This window comes from Filicampus tigris, chromosome 13, assembly GCF_054856515.1.
Source record: "Filicampus tigris isolate MCC_2025a chromosome 13, RoL_Ftig_1.0, whole genome shotgun sequence".
NCBI lineage: Eukaryota > Metazoa > Chordata > Actinopteri > Syngnathiformes > Syngnathidae > Filicampus > Filicampus tigris.
In genome coordinates, this window is record NC_141229.1 from 14,214,334 (window position 1) to 14,235,393 (window position 21,060).

General features: G+C 40.9%; 2 protein-coding genes and 1 long non-coding RNA gene across 6 annotated transcripts in view; 2 read left to right on the forward strand and 1 right to left on the reverse strand.

Moving 5' to 3' along the window:
- The window catches only part of zdhhc14 (zDHHC palmitoyltransferase 14), a 46,515-nt gene extending 33,244 nt beyond the window's left edge, over positions 1-13,271 (forward strand). Inside the window, exons 7-10 of one of the 2 annotated variants that reach the window (XM_086048762.1) lie at positions 151-253; positions 2,448-2,557; positions 4,688-4,793; positions 10,742-13,271. In XM_086048762.1, coding sequence (XP_085904888.1) covers positions 151-253; positions 2,448-2,557; positions 4,688-4,793; positions 10,742-11,212 — 790 coding nt within the window. In that variant the 3' untranslated portion in view covers positions 11,213-13,271. The remainder of the gene's footprint in view (positions 1-150; positions 254-2,447; positions 2,558-4,687; positions 4,794-10,741) is intronic. The other variant, XM_086048763.1, reaches the window with a different exon arrangement.
- On the reverse strand, positions 13,143-18,197 carry lgals8a (galectin 8a). 3 transcript variants are annotated; one of them, XM_086048765.1, is made up of 9 exons: positions 17,806-18,197; positions 17,541-17,629; positions 16,318-16,379; positions 15,716-15,926; positions 15,484-15,603; positions 15,382-15,408; positions 14,077-14,165; positions 13,809-13,974; positions 13,143-13,738 (listed from the first exon to the last, which is right to left on the reverse strand). In XM_086048765.1, exons 3-9 carry the CDS (start codon positions 16,329-16,331, stop codon positions 13,589-13,591), a joined length of 777 nt encoding a protein of 258 aa, XP_085904891.1. In that variant the 5' UTR covers positions 16,332-16,379; positions 17,541-17,629; positions 17,806-18,197; the 3' UTR covers positions 13,143-13,588. The 3 variants fall into 3 exon arrangements, with proteins under 3 accessions (XP_085904891.1, XP_085904890.1, XP_085904893.1); XM_086048764.1 differs by lacking the exon at positions 16,318-16,379 and having other exon boundaries at positions 17,806-18,195; XM_086048767.1 differs by lacking the exons at positions 17,541-17,629; positions 17,806-18,197 and having other exon boundaries at positions 16,318-16,387.
- Positions 18,198-18,276: 79 nt separating this feature from the next.
- On the forward strand, positions 18,277-21,058 carry LOC147137689 (uncharacterized). Its single transcript, XR_015089235.1, has 4 exons — positions 18,277-18,429; positions 18,895-18,936; positions 19,775-19,852; positions 20,822-21,058. It is a non-coding gene; the product is annotated as an uncharacterized LOC147137689 (long non-coding RNA).
- Positions 21,059-21,060: the final 2 nt, after the last annotated feature.

Genomic DNA, 21,060 nt, shown 5'->3' on the forward strand with positions numbered 1-21,060 from the left:
AGGCTATAGGTCAATATGTTAGCTTGATTAGCTATTGGCGCTAGTGCCCATGTGTGTCCATGCTGCACTGTCCATTCTGTGGTTCTTTGTGTGCATAGAGTGTTCATTAACTTAGTGCAGAAAGATTTCTTCCTTGACTGCACCGTGTACCGTGTTGGAGGTGGTGGTGTGTTTCTTCTCTGTGTGGTCTATCGTTGGCCTTTCAGGTTTCCATACGTACCTTATCAGCTCCAACCAGACCACAAACGAAGACGTAAGTACAGAATGTAATATACATCAGCGCACCTATATGACTGCATATGCAGTCAATTTCACATTATGTATTTATTTGCTTAGTTCAGTGTACATCTTGGCGATGTTCTAATTGGTGTACCGTATTTTCCAGACTATACGTCGCGCCGGAGTACCAGTTGCACCCGCCATAAAATGCATAATAATGAAGAAAAAAACATATATATAAGTCGCACTGGAGTATAAGTCGCATTTGGGAGGGAACGTATTTGATGAAATCCAACACCGAGAACAGACATGTCATTTAAAATTTAAATGATGAACAATTTAAGATAAAAATAGAATAAAGGCAACAACAGGCTGAACGGTATGCTTACGTACATTATACAACGCCCCCACCACCTCCTCTCGGAGGTCGCGTAACGCAAATAAATGTGTCCATATAAGTCAAATTAATGAAATTGTGCTCTTAGGACACATCATTTCCTCTGAGCTACGATGGTAACATTTAGCTAACATCCACACATGTAGCATTACAAGAAAGTTACGGTAAGATAACTTTGAACTTACCAAAACGATTAAATAGGTCTTTTATTTATCGCCGACCATGTAGAATGTTTCCAAGTCTCCAAAAGTATTTTTTATTCGTTCGTAATTATCTTTCTGTTCATCTCCGCTCTCTTCTCCGTGCGTGTGTGTTCCTGGCTGATGATGCCAGACACGGCGCCTTAAAGCAACAGTACACTATTTTGCATAGATGGATTGATAGACAGTCAAATTGTGTTTTTATCATACTATTTTAATTTCTTCATGAACAAAATATTCAATTTTAACAGTTTAAATTATTCATGCATTTTAATAGCTTTTAGGATTTATATTTATGTTTCTTTATGTGGGTTAAAATAACATTTGAAATGATATATAGGTGTTATGTGTTAATAATTTCACACATAAGTCGGTCCTGAGTATAAGTCGCACCCCCGGCCAAACTATGGGAAAAAAAAAAAAAAATGCAAGTTATAGTCCGGAAAATACGGTACTTTGTAGTGTGAGGTTTTGTCAGCTGTAATGACCGTCTTGCTTTTCAACAAATATTTGCGTATCGCGTATTACGTGCCTCTTGCATTTTTTAGAAACAGATACATTCATATATTTGATGACAACTTGCCCTCTTAATAAAGGTGACCAGACTTTTATTTTTTTTTAGTTTTTCAGTCCAGTCAGCAAGCCAATTGTTTGGGACGTTTGTGTCAATCACACAGTTGTCATAGCAATTCATACGATAAACCAATTAAAAATTAAATTAACTGTTAAATTCCTTCCTATTTACTTTCACATTCACGTTAGCATGATGTCGGAACTAGAACTACTTCTTGTTTCCGTATCTAAGAATCAAGGGGAATGTAGTCAGATCAAAGATGAGCTGAGCGTTTCTGGCAGAGTGTTTCCAATGTTACAATATGGGACCGTGAGTTTTGTTGTGCCAATGTACAGTAGTTACCCCTGGAAAAAAATGGTATTCCTTCCTGCGGGAGCAAGCACGCACAGAGTGAAAGCGGTGCGATGTTGCTCGTCATTTAAAGACATGAAGAACCTACTTTTGTGATTGTTGATTTTGAATTTTATAAACAAGGTTTTGCAAAAAAGTAGAACACCTCAAAATCCATAAAAATACTCATTCTGGGCACTGAATCGCAATGACTAGTACATTGCAGGGGGTACATGGAAACATTTTATAATTTATTTGAAGTTCCGAAATCAGAACAGCTGCATGTCAACTCAAGTTGCCGAGGTAGGGGATACACATATTTTCAGGTGTAATTACATTGCCACAACACTGTCTAGCGCTGTTGAACTGTCAACCAATATAGCATTTAGCATTAGCTAAACAACCCCCGGTACCAGATTGACGAGCAATTAAATTTGTTTAATTGTATGTTTGATTTTCAGAGAATGTGTGGTGTCCCCATTTTGGAAATCTGGGTCACCCTACTCTTAATTTGTTACTCTGATAAAGTAGTGCCCAATAATAATAATTATTATTATTTGTTACTCTGATAAAGTAGTGCCCAATAATAATAATTATTATTATTATCATTAAGGTCTATTTATCTGCCGGTCAAAGCTTAAGCCAGGCTGCACACAAACTGCAAGTCTAGACACTCCATGCACATGATCTGTGAGCCAGCTAAAGCTGTGACTGATGTCTCCTCCAGATAAAAGGTTCATGGTCTTCTAAAAGAGGGAAGGACAACTATAATCCATATAGCCATGGCAACATAGTCACCAATTGCTGCGCTGCGCTGTGTGGACCTCTGCCACCGAGGTAGGACATCTATCACTGAACATTCATCATAACTGTTCCATGTTTATCAACACATCGTGGCAGTACAAAACATTTGACACTCAGGAAAGCAGGTGTTCAGTTCTCTGGAATTGGCAAAATAGAAGTGATGTGAGGAGCTGCTTTGGCTAGAGCTGGCTCCAGCCTTTTTACTCTGCCTAGCCACTAAGACTGCAAGAGCTGAATGGATTTCAAACACATCCTCAACAAATCTCAGATCAAAGTCTATGAAGCCAATGTCAGACGACACAAATTTGGGCCGACAGACGTGTCGCATACAAACGTAGTGTCTCGTAGCCAGTTTTGAGTTGTCTTGACACATCCTAGCCCGTGTAGTGTGACATACTGAACAATTGGTCGTTTGGCGTCTGGGACGCTTCACGACCACCACGACAAAAATCTGGCATGCCAGAATTTTTGTTCATCTTGCCGCATAGTGTGACATTTCCTACGTCGTCCTTCGATTGGTTCTCGAGGATTGACCAATAGGAAGACAGTGCCTTTCAATTCGTGACGAGAGACTGGACGTAGCGCGCACATACAAACAGTCAAAATGCAGAAAAAAGGAATGAACAGTAGAGGAGAATTACTGGAAAATATATGTAGCATTTCAACTCATGCTATGTTTGCTAGCTACAAAGCCAGTAGCTGATTAGCAAACGTGGTGGGTCATTAAACAAATATGCTACCTTAAATTCATTTTGGAGAATAGACAGTCCGTACTGCCCTCTCCCCACCATCCAGGAACAGGTCCATAGTCACTTTTTTTTTTGCCTTTTCAGAACAGAGAACAAACGCACATGCACATAATGCCTCCGTCGACATGACAACACAGCTGCTTGTCCCGCCTCCCCGACTGACCCGCGCCGATGGACGTAATCTTGACAGAAGCACGCAACGATTGGGCGGCGTGGAGTCAGTGACAGACTTGTAGTGTAACGTCTCACCCGGTCCAAGACACAGAACGATATTATAGTCTGACAGCGCGACCATTGTGAAGGACAAAAAAGTTGTGTAGTCTGAGCAGGCCATAAGAGTGATTCAATCTCACGCTTATGCTGTTTACGTACGTGATAAATTTTAAAAAGACAGACACTAGACCAAGCCTGAGCTGTACGTAAGTATGGCCCGGGGGCCACATTCAGCTTACCCATAGTCTCTCACCAGCCCTCACAATGTCCATGAAGTCAAAGTAAAACATACAATGCTTTTATTTTATGTGTACACATGGTACCCTTGTACAAGCAAGGTAGCAAGCAAGATCTATGACTTGAGTCTGCAGTGTTTCCAATTTAGCAACATTTTCACTATATTTAGTGACTTTTCCAAAGCCTACAGCAACTATTTTTCCCCAAAAAGTTACTAGCAAAGTCTAATTTGCCCTCACAAGGCATGACTCATCAACAATTAGTGGTGGCTGGCAAAGGAGATCCTTTGTGCTGCAGGTGGCTGCCTTGTGGTCGCATGCTCAAGGCTAGCCACAGTTATTACACTGTTGGGGCCACCCGCGAAGAAGGAATGTTTGAACTCAGCCTCAGACTATGCAAGCAATGCTTCCTTTCACAACTCCAAACACACGCCCGTGAGAGAGAACCTGCTGCATTTGTTTCTTTGCCGATGCCTTAACTCACTCTCACTCACTTGATATGCTCCTTATCTTTAAAACCTTTTAGTTCCGTGTGTCTGGGGGAAAAAAAATTGTAATTTTCTTATAATCCTGAAACCAATTAAGCATAACTACCTTTTGTACCCGTAAATGCCACTGGAATTTCGAATGTTCCAACCTAAATTTTCAGACCCATTCAATGGAAAGCAACTTCAAATTCAACTGAATTAAAATTCAACATTTATCCATCGTTGCTAGCAGACATGCACTGCTTCTACTACAAAACATGGCTACCAAAAAAAAGACATTTGTCTGTTTGAATATTTGATATCTAGTCTTTGTATTGTATTCAGTTGAATATAGATTGAAAAGGATTTGCAAAGCATTGTACATTGTATTCCGTTTTAGTTACATGTTACACAACGTCCCAACTTCATTGGAATTGAGGTTTGTAATATCAAAGAATGAATGGCCACCAAGAATATTTTGCTCCTCTCTCCCTATAGTCTCATTGACCGACGTGGCTTCATCCAGCTCGACACGCCACAGCTGGCACCGCCAACCAACGGCATCACTGTGTACGGCTCCACACAGTCTCAACAGAGCCACATGGTAAGATGTTCACCTGCTGCTTTTGTCACAAGTGTAGGAGAGGAACATCAAAAATGCATATTGAGGTCCATACCAACACACCCAACACGTATTATTAAAAGCATGTTCACTGCATTGTCTTTTGCTTTGCACATAAACTGAATTTTGGGTGACTGACAACTGAGTTCTTGCAAAAAGAGGGAAGATCTACCCAACTTTTACATGTACTGTAGACTGATTGTTAAGTGGAGTTATCCCTGTGTGATTTAATTGCATTCCCTTTAGCAATGTTGTTGTAGATTTTCAAGGAATAATTTCATACAGTTATCTGATCATCTAAAGGGCCAGATAGACCAATCCGACGTTGGCCAACAGTGACAGACGCCCTGTGGCTGTCGGCACGTCACGCTGGAAAAATACACTGCAACGACAGACAGAGATGCTGACCATTATAGTACCTTCTGCGCATGCGTGAGATGTAATACCCTTCCATACCACCGGTGGCGATAGTCACTATTTCTCATTGTTCGAAAAATTCATCCCGATTATAAAAACAGCCATTCAGCTATATTCTTCGCTCACGATGAACTCCCAGGCGAAGTAAACCCTCACGTTCTTGACACTGTATTGTGAAATACTTAAATTGTCAACCCTCGCTCTTGTACTTGTAAGAAGATTAAGGCAGCGGAGGCGTGCTCACTGTTCATCCGCATTTGTCACTTCCCGTTGGTGCTCCGAGCGCTGATTTCCTAGCTAACAACCAATCAGAGTGACCAATTGTCACGACCCGCGATGCCGATTCAACGTGCAAACGCCCCACAGACGCTTGCTGACGGGTTACGACACTACGACGGTGGTCACTACACTAATCAGGCGGCGCATTCAGACGCCACGACGCTTCAGGACCTCCGACGTCGGTTTGGTCTATCTAGGCCTTAAGGGAAGATATTTGTAATTGTGTACATGCATGTGTGTGCACGTGTACATGTATAAACGGGTGCATGTACGTTTATCACGGGTGGTTTCGTTCCAGACCACCTCTGCAACAGACGAAATCTGTCAAGTAGCGATCATATATTTTCCAGCTTTAGGCAGAATACCAACACTTTATGCATGTGAGGTACAGGTGTTACTTTTGTCCACTTGGGTTCGCCATCCTCACATACTGTACTACAGTATACTGTAGAACCGGTGACGCTGAATGTGTGCGTGCCTTCGACAAGTGGGCCTGACCTGTTGAGTGACGTGAAAGTTTTAGCGTATGATGATGATGTAGAATTGGTTGGCTGTTAACTGTCTAAAAGTTAGCCACTGGGGTGTACTATTCAGTGACGGCATCAATTGAGGCCATTTGCAGGAGAATGTGTTTGTGTAGTACCGTGTGTTCATTAAAGTGTATACAGTAAATTCCCTCAATACCAACCACCTGTGGAGGGATTACATTTTGTTCTAACTAGCAGTGGTAGGCTATGTTAAATTAGCTCAGGATGTTTACCAGTTGTGTAACTTAAGACAGCTGTACTTTGCTATATATATGTTGCACTTTATCTTATTTTTTAAAACATGAAATCACCCCAAACTTTGGACATTCTCTATTTTTGATTCTTTCCTCCCGGCTCGCACGTATTGCTACACGGGCCTGCAGTAATAATCTGTTAGGAATAATAATCACTACAAAATCCTGAGATATAGAGAGTAATCTGTTATGTAAATACGGGAAAAGAATCTGCAAAAACTGCTTTTTTGATGCATGTCAGTTTAGGCGTCAGTTGGAGTGATCGTTAAGCAGTAGTGTTTCTTTTTCCCACATTTATTCTTCGAGACAGTTCTCAGATGATGTGATGGGCAGCAGTCAACAGTATCAAAGTGTGAAATTGGCAGATGTGGGTTTTTTTTCCTTTTTTTTTTTTTGCATTGCGACCACATAGATTTCTGATTCTGAGTTGTCAAAGTAACACCATGTGCTATGTAGCATGACACCTCAATGGCATGCAGTGTATCTGCCAAATATTCACCTTTTCCACATTTTATTATTTTATGGCCTTTTTGCCAAACTGGTCAAGTTCATCTTGATCTCAAAATTCTACACAAACTAAAAAAAAAAAAAAAAAGAAATTATATATACGTGACTACTCAGCTCTTCTTTTTTTTTATTCATCCTGTTTCTGCAGCCTAATTAGAATCTACCTGTGATGAAATTTCGTTGATTGGAAATGGTTTTGAAAGGTACATATGTCGTCTGTATATAAGGTCCCACAGTTGGCAGTGCATGTCGGAGCACCAACTAAGCATGAAGTCAGGATTTGTTTGTAGACCTCAAAGACAGGATTGTGTCAAGGCACAGATCTTTCGTGGTGTCCTCTGACCCAGCACCAAGTTGCATGTTGTCAGGAACAATAAAGAGCCAAGTTCAACCATGTTGTCTGGGTGCTTGTTGATGGTGGCAACTGTGTGACTGTCTCAAATGCCAACCCCTATCATCACCTCTCAGGAACGTTCTGGATATTTTGTCAGGATCATCTGCATCTCGGCCAAAGCAACAAACCAGAGAGACTGAACAACATATTTCCATTACATTTTTTATTGTGTTTTCTTTCTTTGAATGGTTTAGCCAAAATTTTGACAGATTAACTATTTCTATTGCAGTTTTGATTTATTCAACCCGCGGTCTTGGCTCTGTATTGTTATATATACAATAATGTAAGATAGTTTTATTTACTTACTTAAAGCGGAAGTCAACCCAAACGTATTTTTTTTCAAGAATATGTTCCCAGCAGGCCCACTAACACGGCATTCTGATTAATTTTGCGTTTGTGGAATATAAATTAAGCAGCAAAAATGCACTTGTTTTTAGCAATCTCTGGGGCGGCCATTTTGTCTACTGTCGACTGAAAATGACATCACAACTGCTCAGAACGACCAATCACGGCTGACCTGTTTTCTGAATCTGAGCCGTGATTGGTCGTTGTGAGCAGTTGTGATGTCATTTTTTAGTCACAAAAATCAGGTTGTAGGGTCATTTAGCAAAGCTGTATTGATACATTGAAAAACAGTAAAATAAGATATAGAATAAGATGCTAATCTCGAACGCAAAAATCAAAACACAGCCTATTGTGCAAACAAACAAATAACATTTCTAATACTAAAAATAATTAATATACTATATATTAATTAGGTCCCTACCTAATTAGCTCCATCATACCGATACGTTACAAACTCCAATTCGAGTGAAGTTGGGATATTGTGTAAAATGTAAATCAAAACAGAATACAAAGCAAATACTTTTCAACCTATATTCAACTGAATACGATACAAAGACAAGATATTTCATGTTCGAACTGATCGTATTGTTTTTTGTTTTTTTTTTTGGTTTGGTTTTTCGCAAATATCATTTTCAATTTGATGGCTGCAACACATTCCAAAAAAGCTGCGACAGAACATGTTCTGTCATGACCTCATCTTTGCTTTTAACAGCACTCAACAAGTTGTTTGGGAACTGAGGAGAGTAATTGTTGGAGCTTCGTTGGTAGCATTCTTTCCCATCCTTACTTGACATTCAACTTCAGTTACTCAACAGTCCGGGGTCTTCGGTGTCCACGCGTTTTCAGTGGGGGACAGGTCTGGACTGCTGGCAGGTCGATCTAGTACTCACACTGTTTTATTACGACGCGACACTGTTGTAGCATCTGCGGAATGTGGCTTGGCATTGTCTTGCTCAAATATGTCCCTGAAAAAGACGTGGTTAGGATGGCAGCACATGATTCTCCAAATCCTGCATGTACCTTTAGGCATCAATGCTGCCTTCACAGTTGTGCGGGTTATCCCCATACGCAGGCACATCATGTCAGATGATGGCTTCTGAACTGCGCATTGAGAAAAATGCATATGGTCCTTTTCCTCTTTGGCCCGCAGGACACAGTGTACCTGATTTCCAAAATCAATTTGGAATGTTGAGTCATCAGACCACAGAGGACTTTTCTGTCTTGCGTCAGACCGTCTTGATGAGCTTGAGCCCAGAGAAACCAGCTGCGTTCCATGTGGCGTTCCCCCTAACGCAAACTTGCCAGTTTTTAATGCAGTGTCGCCAGAGAGATCAAAGGTCACGGGCATTTAACGTTTGTTTTTGCCTTGCTGCTGACATGCAGTGATTCCTCTTGATTCTCTGAAACTTTTGGTATTTCGGACCTGAGATGATGAAATCTCTAAATTCCTTGCAACTTGACTTTGAGAAACGTTGTTCTTAAACTGTTGTACTATTTGCTCATGCATTTTATCACAAAGTGGCAAACCTCACTCCATCTTTTTGGGTTACCGGTAGTCCTTTTATATCACATCGTGGTCCTGAACTGTTTTCAGTGTACCTGTCATATGTGGAATGTTACGTTTTGTCATCTGTGGAATGTTATTTATTTATTTTTTTAAGCATTCCTCAATTTTCCCAGTCTTTTGCTGACTCTGTCCTACTTTTTGTGGAACGTGGCGCAGGCATCAAATTAAAAATGTCAGAATGTTTGTGAAAAAACTGCAATATTCATCAGTTTGAAAATCAAATATCTTGTCTTTTGTAGTGTATTCAGTTGAATATAAGTTGAGGAGTTTTTTTTGTGGTGGTGGTGGTGTATAGGTTGAATGTCTAGAAAAGGATACCCCTTTACATACAGAATTAAACTGGACAAACATGTTTTAGCCAAATAAAACATCCAAACATGAATTCACAAAAATAATTAAAAAACATTTTTAAAAAATGATAAAACATGCTGCAACTAGTGAATGGCATTTTACCTCAAGTTTTAATTGAGTCATTAGTTATTCTTCAGTGACTGCTTTCAGAGTGACCCATGTAATAGACCTTTATAAATTTGAGTGAGGCGTATTTTTAAGCTTGCAGTGTTGAGACTGTCTAGCGTAAGAAAAGTGGACAACAAGCGACAGCTAGGTGGAGTATCTACGACAATGCCTTTGGAGTTGAACATCTGCAATCTTATCTTTTAGGTCAATGAGACTGAGACAAACAGGTGAGATAGGCTAACATGCTTTCTCAGTTATTTATCTTTGTCTGAAACCTCTTAACATCTGGAGCTGGATTTCGTAGCTGCTTAGCGACATCATTGATCATTGGGGTCACCGCGAGGGTTGCAGAATCCTGGGGATTTTTAAATGGCAAACTTTCCATGGAAATTTACAGTACAGGAATTGAAAAAATGAAGGCTGGCTCTTAATAGGGAACTGAAGTATAGTTGGGGGAAATAGTTTTTAGTAACTAAAACAGATCTGTTTAATGCAGGTTGAATTGGTAATTGGTAAATTTTTAGTTATGAGTCATTTGGTGTGTTTTTTTTTTCAGGCCAAAATTTGAGTTAAAACCAGCTTCAGCTATGCGGCGTGAAAAAAAGGGCACTATTAAGGTACGATAATGCCCTCACGTGTAGGCATGGGGAGCGCTCAATTATACACGGATGACTGCTTCTGACAAAACAAATTGGTTGTATTAATGCTTGAATATGATACCTTTAACTTTATGATTACCCTCAGTTTCCAATTAAGTCCCATAAATTCAGATATTTCGAATATTTCCAAAATTCCCCATCTTAACTTCCCATGGAAATGACCAGAAAATTCCCTCCGATATACAGGAATTTTTCCACATCTTTGCAACTTGGGTTACCGCATGAATGTCAGAATGGTCGTGCCTTAAACCTGTTGCCATGCTCCACTTTTAGGGGCGTAAGCAGAGATCAATAGGCAGCAAGTGACTTTTCAACTTAACCCACTTGAGCTTTTTCCTGGTGTACCGGTTCTTTTTGGGCCCAGCATTTCAATGAGGGTACTAAAATCTCGTTCTTTACTTCTTTTCCCCTCCCCTCTCCAATCATCTATTCCCACTTGCATCTCCCTTATCTGCCATCACCTCCACGTTCCCGTTTTCTCCTTCACCCGCTCCTCCTCGAACTTCTGTCGTCTGCTTTCAGTGTGACCAAGACCAGTGCATTCAGAGCACTAAATTCGTTTTGCAGGCCGCTGCCACGCCCCTCCTCCAGCAGCAGAGCAGCGAGCCAGTCATCATGACAGCCTCCCCGGAAAACGGAGGAGCCCTCCCAAGCCGCACTTCGCTCGGGCTGGGTGGCCCTTGCACTTCACTTCCCCTCGGGCAGCCCACCCCTCCCACCTCCGCGGCCAGCCTTGGCTGCCCGGAGGCCACCGACATGCTGCCCATTCACGCACATGGCCACTCGCACAACCACAGTCGCCCCCTCCAGGACCAGGTCGCACACCACCACTTTCTCACACCAGAGGACCTGCCCTCACCTCCAGGTATGCTTCCATGCAACAGCCCCCTGGGTCACAGTCACACAGTGCAGGCCGGCTTTTACAATCCGGCCAGCCAGGACTCGCTGCACGAGGACTCTGTCAGAGGACTGGTCAAGCTCAGCTCCGTCTGATAACGAAACTGAAACTGAAACTGGACACGTGCACCCAGCCCCGAAAACGTGCCACTTTCTGACTAGGGAGCACTCACCTCGGGTTTCCGGTTCCCACAAATGCCATGGTTGGAAGTTAGAGACTGACAAGGGACCTGAACACAACCCAAGTGAGCGCAAGCCACTTCAGCCAACATCTTGCCAAACCTCTCTGCTGTGTGTGTTGACACACTTTTCTCGCTCCCTTTGAACTTCAAGGGAAATCTCTCCTCCTCTAATGTGCCCAAGGGTTTGTTTTCCAAGATGGTGTGTCTGTTAATCTCAGATATTTCAAGCAAAAAAATGTATCAGTCTACATTTTAATGGTTATTTTGATGGTTCATTTTTGGTCAAAAATCTAAATTTCTGTCATAACTGTTTTGTTTTTCCCCAGCCAGTCTTAAAGGGGAAATCAACCCAAAATGTTTCTTTACAAGAATATCTTCTATTCAGGCCCACTAGTCGAAACATGGCATTCTGATTAATAGAGCGTTTGTGGAAAATGAGTTAAGCAGCAAAATTCACCCATTTTTGTCCATCCTAGGGTGCCACCATTTTGCCACTTGCTGTGGACTGAAACTGACATCACAGTTGCTCTGGGCTCAGATAACAACCAATCATGGCTCAGCATCAGAAAACATGTGAGCTGTGATTGGCCGTTATCTGAGCCCTGAGCAACTGTGATGTCAGTTTCAGTCCACAGACTAGTTTGTTTCGACTAGTGGGTCTACATAGAACATATTCTTGCAAAGAATTTTTGGGGGTTGACTTCCCTTTAAGCTTGGTTTATGCTTGACGCAATACTTGAGGACCGGAGATGGTGACCCCTGCCATAGACGCTTGTCACTGCCCCTTATAGTCTGGGAGAATATCGGCTCACAGCATGAGCAAGCCATGCAGACTATAAATGCTGCAAAAGTTGTCGGCCTCATTTCCGCGCGGATCGTATGTGCGTCAAGTACAAACCAAGCGTTACGCCTATTTGCCTGTTGTTGATTGGACACTATTTTTTTTCTGCCTTTTTTCCCTATGTACCCTCTCAGCAGTTGCAATGGTTGATGTCACCCTATTGCATATCATTCTACTTTATGTTGGGGGATGACAGTTGTAATGTACCAATGGTTATGGTTATTAAAAAAAATATATATATATATTTCCTGCGGGTATAAATAAATCACCTACTTTTTATCAGATACCAAAATGTTTACTGAAATTCCTAACTTGTGCAATGAGAACACCCGAATTGCAACGTAAGACCTTGTGGTCAGCTGAACCAGCTGTCTTTAGTTACTTTGTAGTACTCGTGTGACACCTTGTGGCTGACTGAGCGAGGTGCAGTTTTACAAACCATTTGCCCATAATTGATGACCCCCCCCCCCCCCCCAGTGTTTACTCGAATTAAGTTCCATACATATTTTACCATTGCAAAAATCAACATATTCCCAAGTCCATAAAACGTTTGATTTTAGGTCAGAAAACACACATTCATGTGTCTACGCAGATCATTTCATGATTGAATCCATATTAACAATGAATTACAGGAGATCCCCTTTGCAAAAGTGAAAAATAATACATTTTTGGTCATTACTTTGCAAAAAAGCGATAGCTATTTTAAGTGTAGTGTGAACAACATTGTTCCCTTTATTCAGACAAGTATTAAACCCCCCTCGGTATGATTGTAGTTCACCACTGCAAATTACAAAGTGAACATACTGTTAAATGAGCACCCCTTGGACATTGTCAATCACACTCAGCATTATCTAAAGGATTGAAAAGTACCCCAGAAAAATGTGTTTCTTGCCTTAATAATGATATGGTGGTTAACAAAGGGCTTTCATTACCTCGCACTGACATTGGTCGACCAATGATGCTGCAGTACCCGCTGAAGAAAATGAGCAAGAAAAACATGATATTCACCTGTCAGTTAATATGATTATATTTTTTAATTGTATTTTTTTTGTCAAGTCAGTGCGCACAGATTTAGCGTCACAAATTCCATCAGCCATGAAAAATAAATCATACATGATTTTCCTCTTCTTGACTTCTGAGTCTCCATCATAACATTTTAACTGTAAAGGCAAAGATTTAAGTACCATTTTAAGAATGTTGACTGTCACGGCAAGTAAAAACAAGACACTTTTTATATACAGTACTTAAATGAGAAAGGATGGCATAATACAAATTAAGATGATGTGCCTTACGCATCTCATTTTTTTAACATTCTTGTGTCATAAGGGTAAATAGAAGCTAACCAATGTCACTAGTGACACAGTAAAAGACTGAAATAACATCAGCACAAATTGTAAATGAGAAGAGAAACAAGTATAAGACAAAACCCAAGGAAAGCAGCTGCCTGGATCACCACAGTTTGACGTCCATGAGCTCCAGGTCTCCCATTATCTCCAGCAGGTCGATGGCGCTCAGGTCCTGAACTCGATGTTTGAACGCAAACAAGTGCAAGCCGTTCACTGCCAGCTTGAACTGATGTGCCTGGCAGAGGAGGAGAATCTGGCCACAAAGGACACGCTCCTCAGCTACAAGCTCTTTGCTATTAAAGAAATAAAAAGATGACGTTTACCTCGAAATACTCTCCAGGAGAAAAAGGGAAAAAGACCAACTCCCGCTCCTCCTGACCCCAAGATTCATTCAGGTACGAGTTTCTGATGAACGTGCTGGATTTCATGCGAGGATTGAGGTGAAGGGCAATGCTCTCTGTTCTGCTGTTGCAGAGGTTCACTGTAACACTGCAAGACGTTTGAAGCACAAGTCAATCAAGTGGCCAGTAGAAGACTTGAGCGGTAAGCTTTTGCGTTCTCTGACAAAGGTGGACACCAAACAGCGGTTACCTGTGAGGATACATGCTGATCTGTCCCTTGATGGTTATGTGCTGCCCAGGGCTCAGGCCTTTTAGTATACTGCCTTTGTAAGGGAGGCTCTAAAGGCAGTAGGACAACACATTAACCCACAAGAACAAGAGTCTTGGTCATCTTGCAACACATGCACAAAAAGTATCGGGCAAACATGGCCATTACAACTAAGGAAGTGACAATGGATAGGGGAAGAAAAACTCTTCCGGGAACACTTTCTTATTGTTCTATTATCAGAAGAACATTGGACAACATTAAAGGACATTATTGCCAACAAATGAAGCCTCCATAGAGATTACTCACAATATATCCCTGTGCTTTTTGTCCATAAAGTGTATTTCACAGATGATTTTCAACTCCAAACTGACTGGATGCTTGCTTGACAGAAGCATGCGTTAAAACAGATAGTCAATCAGAAAACTCTAGTGCCGTATTTTTCGGACTACCGGTATATGTCGCTCCGGAGTATATAGTCAAGTATATTTTTGGGAGAAATTGGTTTGAAAAAAAACAGAGACCAAGAACAGTAGAGCAGGGACTCGCAGTGAAAGTTTAGTCGGAGTCACTGACGGACGGCCGTTTAAAATTAGAAGCAGACCGACCGGCCTATAGACGGGTACTATTTTTTTCACCCCGGAAAAAAAGGCGAATGAGGAACGACGAAGGGCACCCACGCTGCAGACCGATATGACGAATAAACGGCCGCTCGATTTCTAGTAAAATTGTAAAAAAAAAAAAGTTATTTGCGCCTTTTGGTGCTCTAAATCCTTATTGCGGCGTAAGGAAACTGCTTGCTAAACTGGCTTATGTCACAATCGTTTGTTGTCATATTGTTCTACTTTCTTTTGACGGTGGGCATCCACTTTTGGTGCATTACCGCCACCTTCTTGAGCACGATATAAAGAAGGTGGCCACCAGTGGCAATGAATGACTACTTCTTCCTTTTTTTAAATTCTATTCTTTCATTGTAAAGAAGGTGGTAGTAACACAGAAAGTCTCCACAATTAAAGAACGTGGATTTTAGTTGCTAGTCCAAGCTCTAATTTTAATATATACAAGTTGCTCCTGAGCATACGTGGCAGGAACCAGCCCTGCTATGTAAACAAAAAGTGTGACTTGTAGTCTGAAAAATACAGTTGGATGAGTATGTTTCTTGTGTTTTGGAACAGTGCAACCATGTAAACTGTACAGTCTTTTTGCAATTCTGAGCTTCAACTGTCATTAGAAAATGTGAACAATCAGGCAAAATGTTTATAGGTGAGTGGTGCAAAGGAAGAAACTCACCAAGTCACCAGACTCTGAGTGTATTGCCTAAAAGTGACAAAGAGCAACTTAAGTCACAATGAAGGAAAAACTGAAGTTATGCAAGGACAAGAAACAACTCACAGAGTTTGGGATGTAGCCTATAGCCTGCACTTGGACCTTCCCAGACATAGAAAACGTGTTGATCCTGTCTAGTGGAATTCTATGTTTGTATTCCAGTAGGTGAGCTCCATTTACTGCTATCTGTGGGTTTAAAAAATGCTGTCAAAGAATAGAAATAGTGCTGCACTGAGGAACGTCCGATGAGCCCATGTGCCTAAATGTTCAAGCTGCCCTTATTTCTGGCATCTCTGACCTTGAAAGCATCCTCGTGCACCAGGATGATGGTCTCGAATGGGGCCCCGCGTTTATAGGGCAGCTGCTGCAGTGTCTCCTCTTGGCCCCAGTTCTCCTGCAGCAGGGAGTTGCATCGCACGCAGGGCGAGCCCTTGAAGCGAGGGCTGAAGTGCAAGGCCACGTCAGATGGCGGCCTGGTACTTCCTCCGCAGGACAGGTCAATCTGAAACCTCAAGAGATCATGCACGCCAAGGCATTACACATGCGCAAAAAACACTTCACCAGGAAATACAAAGAGGAATCCACCGCATATTTGCTCTTCAATATTCACAAATCCACCTATTGATGGTTTTTGTTTTTTTTTCTGTGGAACATATCCCCAGCTGCCAGAAGTTCTGGCAAGTACTGGCTCTTGTTGCAAATGTGACAACAATCTCCCATCTCCTTCATAAGCCCGTGTTTTTGACCCTTATTTTACTTGGGGGAAAAAAAACGTGAAATTTCCCTCACGCGTGTAGGAAAATATGTTGTGGTGTTATGAAGCCTGAACCTTTTGCCCAGAATTTGAAAAATATGTTTGGCGCAAACACAAAACTGCTCATCACCAAAAGAACACCATACCTACTGTGAGGCATGGTGGTAGCAGCGGCATCATTTGGGGTTGTTTTTCTGGGCCTGAGTCACTGTGGAGGGAGTTTTGTACCGGTAGAGATACGAGTCAGTGTAGGCACAAAACCTTCAAGCTTCTGCTAGAAAATGGGAAAAAATGTCAGCAAGCCTACTAGCACATCTGAACTTCATTTGGGGTGAATTAAAGGAAGTTGAAATGGTGGCAGTTGTTTGCTGACTCCCATTTAACATTCAAATGAATGTTATTGGTTAATTCTGAACTAGGGCTAAATGATTTTGAAAAATCTAATGTTGCTTTTTTTTTCTCAGTATCGTCATTGTGATTTAATTTGAAATTATTTTGTCAAAGTTCTCTTCCCATGTATTCTTTAACATGTAAGCATCAAATTAATTTGTATTACAGCAAACAATGAGCTTTATTATACATACAGTAAATGTTTATGTTTTATAGGTGGGGCTTATGTTGAAATAAATGCAAATGAACCACAAATTAATATGAAAGACATTTTATCTGCTTAAACACTTTTACTTGCAGTCTTTTAAGCGTTCACAATGATAACTTCACAAAGTGTATTGTTTTAACTGTCTATGTTTTTATGTCCGATTTTTACTTCACACTGTGTATACAGCACTTTGTATGTTCACCTTTTATACACACTATTTTTGTGATCTTTGAGAAATGCCCTAAGATGCTTTCAGTTGAGTTGTTTCCGCAAACTGTGAGGACATACGTGTTGGGAATTCATTTAATTTGACTGTTTTTATATTGTTTTTATTATCCATTCATCCATTATCTGTCCTCATATTTTGAATTTTATTTTATTTTATAAACGGGGTTGTCGTTTACAGAGACGCATCAATTGTCAGTTGAATAGTTTGCGCCTCCCATGCAGCTAAAGCTTTTTGTAATTGAAACTACCACCACAAACATCAAAACACCCAGTGTAACTTTATTGGTAAATGCTCTCCCACTAGAGGGCGCAAGGTACATAAATAATCTGTGTGTCCACCTTTTGTCATATTTTTGTTTCGTGGTGTGCCTTGAAATGTTTGTGTACGGAAGTACATTTACTTCCACATGTGTGATCACCTGGGTTTTTTTTCAGTGGAACCTTTAACTTGCAATGGGCACATCAGCAAGTTAAAGGTCGGGAAACAATGCAAAATTTGTGCATGTGCATCTAAATGCTGCTGTTGTGTTTATCACAGCTCACCTGTCAGAATTTGAAGGTACAGTGCCCTGGATAATGATGATCTCTCCAGGGTGCAGACCGCCAGGTATAGATCCTGTATATGGGATCACCTGAGGTACGTGGAGAGGTTAGACCACTTGGAAGTATTGGGAAATAACGAGATTCACATTCAGATTAGCGACAACGTCTAGTACAGCGAGTCTAAGCAGACATTAAACACGTAATATCTGACGGTCGCGACTGAGACATAATACGGTAATAATAATAATGGAAAAACGCATCTCACCGGCTTCAGGACACTAAGCTTAGCGTTTGCCACCGACATCGAGCTTCCTGTGTCGGCCCACAATCAATTTGTTCGAGACAAAATAATGGAGGGAGGGAGTTGTGTGATTAAATATCACCCTTTACCTCAACCAGTATAAAATTGGGATTAGTGCATATTGACGCCATGCGAGCCTCCGAAGGCACGCATGCGCACATCTATCACGTGACCACAAGCTCCTGTTAAAGACAACGGAGGCCGTCTTTAACAGCGATCACCGACCAACCTTCAGTAAACCACCACTGGCCAATATGCCACCCGCAGCACATGATTTGAAAGTCACATTTAACTCAAATTGTTGAAATGATGCACGTATTTGAAAGGAAGTAAAACTGGGACGGCCCGGCCCGGCTCGCCCCTCGCCACATAGGTTTCTCTGTTTTGTTTTTTTGTAACCATTGATTGACAGTCCTCCAAGCCAATGAGATGCATCCTGGGTTTCTGACCAATCACATCACTTCTCCTGTAGATGTTTTCGATCTCATATCTGTCCTCACATACCTGCAACGTCACAGTCAGTCACACAGTCCGTTATCTGACGAGGTTTTGGAAGCAGCGAAAAGGAAACCGACGAAATGGGAATTCGTGAGTGATAGTTAATATTTTGTGGACAAAATAGCCATTGTATTTTCACTTTACATTAACGAACTGGTAGTTTTACATTAAATAATTGTATGTGATTACAAGACATGTGCCTGAAATGGTCTATTTATAAGCCGCAGTGGTGGTTATGTATCGTAACGTAGTTTGTAACAAGTTAGCTTTTCCACGAGCGACGGATTTTTTGATGTACAAGTGTGTGATATTGAAATAAATAGAGCAAGATCGTATTGTATCAATTGTTCTATCTTGTTCTCAAACTGTTAAGTGTTTCCTCCATGAGTACTCTGTTTCTCGATTGCATTTTGTTCGGATAAGTTGACTGCATGTAGTTCAACGTTTGCCCTAATTACAAGCGTCGAACCAATTAAAATCACCAGGCAGGGCAAATGAATATTTGGCTAAGTGCATCTTCTACCCAAATGAAATTTGCCCTCTTTTGTGTTTCAGTTACAGCAGTGGCTGTTGCTGCAGGCGCAGTGGGCGCAGCAGGTAAGAACGCTGAAACGTACAGCAATGGCATGCAGAAGTATTAAAATGCTTTTTCCGTTAGATGATAGTAGAATTAACCAGCGTATAAGGGGCGGTTCTAGACAGTTTTACCTAGGGTGGCAGGGGCTTCAGTTGGGAGGGCAGAGATTATATCCCCACAAGCACCCATCACATATCAAATCATTTATTTTTTCTGCTTTCCCCGGCAAATTTTATGCATGTCACATGAATGAAATAGCTAAATGTTGAGCAGTAATCCAGTCTGTGTAGGCTATGCCATAACAATTCCCAATTATTTTGCGAGTCAACTAGCCACTGATAGTAGTTGCAATTAGTCAACTAATCGGATCATGTAAATCGCATCATCATATCACACCAGCAAGCAATGGCTCTTACAAAAGGAAAGGTCACAGCGACACAACGGTCTATCTTAAATCACCGATCTAATTCTTAGGCAGCCTAATCTAACATCCCCACCTCTGCTTAATAGTGTACAGTGCTAAATACTAAAACATGTTTGAATTCTAACAGCTCTAATAGAGTAATAGAAATTTGAAATGATGTCCCGTTTTTGATTAAAGGGATGGAAATCAAAACATGTTTGTTTTTATCCAATTCATCAATTATTCAACAAACTAATCAACAAATTAATCAGTTATTAAAATAAACTTACCCCTAACTGTGTATTTAACTTTAAAATTATAATATATAAATTCAAGTGTCTTTTTATAATTTTGTGACATTTTTGGTAGGTGGTGGGAGATTTATATGTGCCTTGCTTTATTAGTGTGCGTAAGTGTTTGACTGTCCTTATTGGTGTTTTCTTGCTTTTGTCCAGGAGGAGTTTTGATTTTTGCACCTGTTGCGATTGCCACAATTGGCTACACAGCTGTGGTATCGGTCACTGCTGCAGCAGGTATACATACATGCAGTCAAACATACATACATACATACATACATACAGTGACTAACCAAGGTGCCACTGTGTCCTGCAGCTGTGTGGCCAAACCAGTAGTCTTTGATATATCACGCTGTTGATCTAGTTATTGAAGTTCTAGAGAACTGCCTTGATAAAGTTGTAAAAAGTTATTTTCAAACACATCTTCCAGCGAGCACAGTGATCGAGTGATTTGCACATCCCGGGTTCAAATCTCAGCCTGACACAGTTGCAGTTCCGATCAGGGTTTGCCAATTCCAATAGCATTGATTAGCTGCACATTTTTCCTTTTTAGAGCTGCTCGCTAACAATTATTTCAATAATCAAGTAATCTGACTTCTTTTTTAATGATTTAGTTTCTGTTTAGTCCTACTGATATTTTTTTTAACGAATCAGGATTACTCAAATGTGCTGTTTTAGCTGGCAAAATCGCTACTGTGGTTCTAACGTCACTTCATTTGATAGCTCAAAATCTCACTACATTTTTCTAGAGGAAAAAAAAGCAGTTTGCTGCTATGCACGCATACAAAACTAGAGGTCATTCATGAAGTGAAATGTTGTTTTCGCTCTGTGTTCATAATTGTTCTTGAAGTAAAAAATATATATATATTTGTTAATTCTATCTGAATACTTGATTATTTGTGAGAATTTTCAGTAGGATATCAAAAATGAAAATATTCGATAGCTGCCCGCAACTCTAGTAAGCTTGACTGTTTTCTTTTCTGTGTCTGACTTGGCAACCAATCCTGGGTGCACCTCTCCTTTCAAAGTCATGTGAGATAAGATCCAGCTCACCTCTGACCCAGTGAAGACAAGTGCTCCAGAAGCTGGATGCACTTTTCAAATCAACATTCAATCCAGACTAGCAGAAGGGCCAATATAAATCATGGCTGTGATAGGATTGTGTTTGACTTGCTCTAAATTCTAAAGTGTGACCTCTCATTTTAGGTTCAGCTGGTGCGACCGTTGCTGCTGCACCAGTCGCAGGCTTGGTGATGGTTGTCCTCTGAGTCATCAACACCTGAAACTTGTCCACTACTTAAAAGGATTTGTTACAAACTCAGTGACAATATGGTGCTGGTCTGCTTTGAAATTTATGATTGACTTGTGTGCAAGTAATGGCAAGGAAATGTTGCTGATTGTTTTTCTTGTATTTCAGTTGGAGTGAATAAATGGCTCCCCTACTT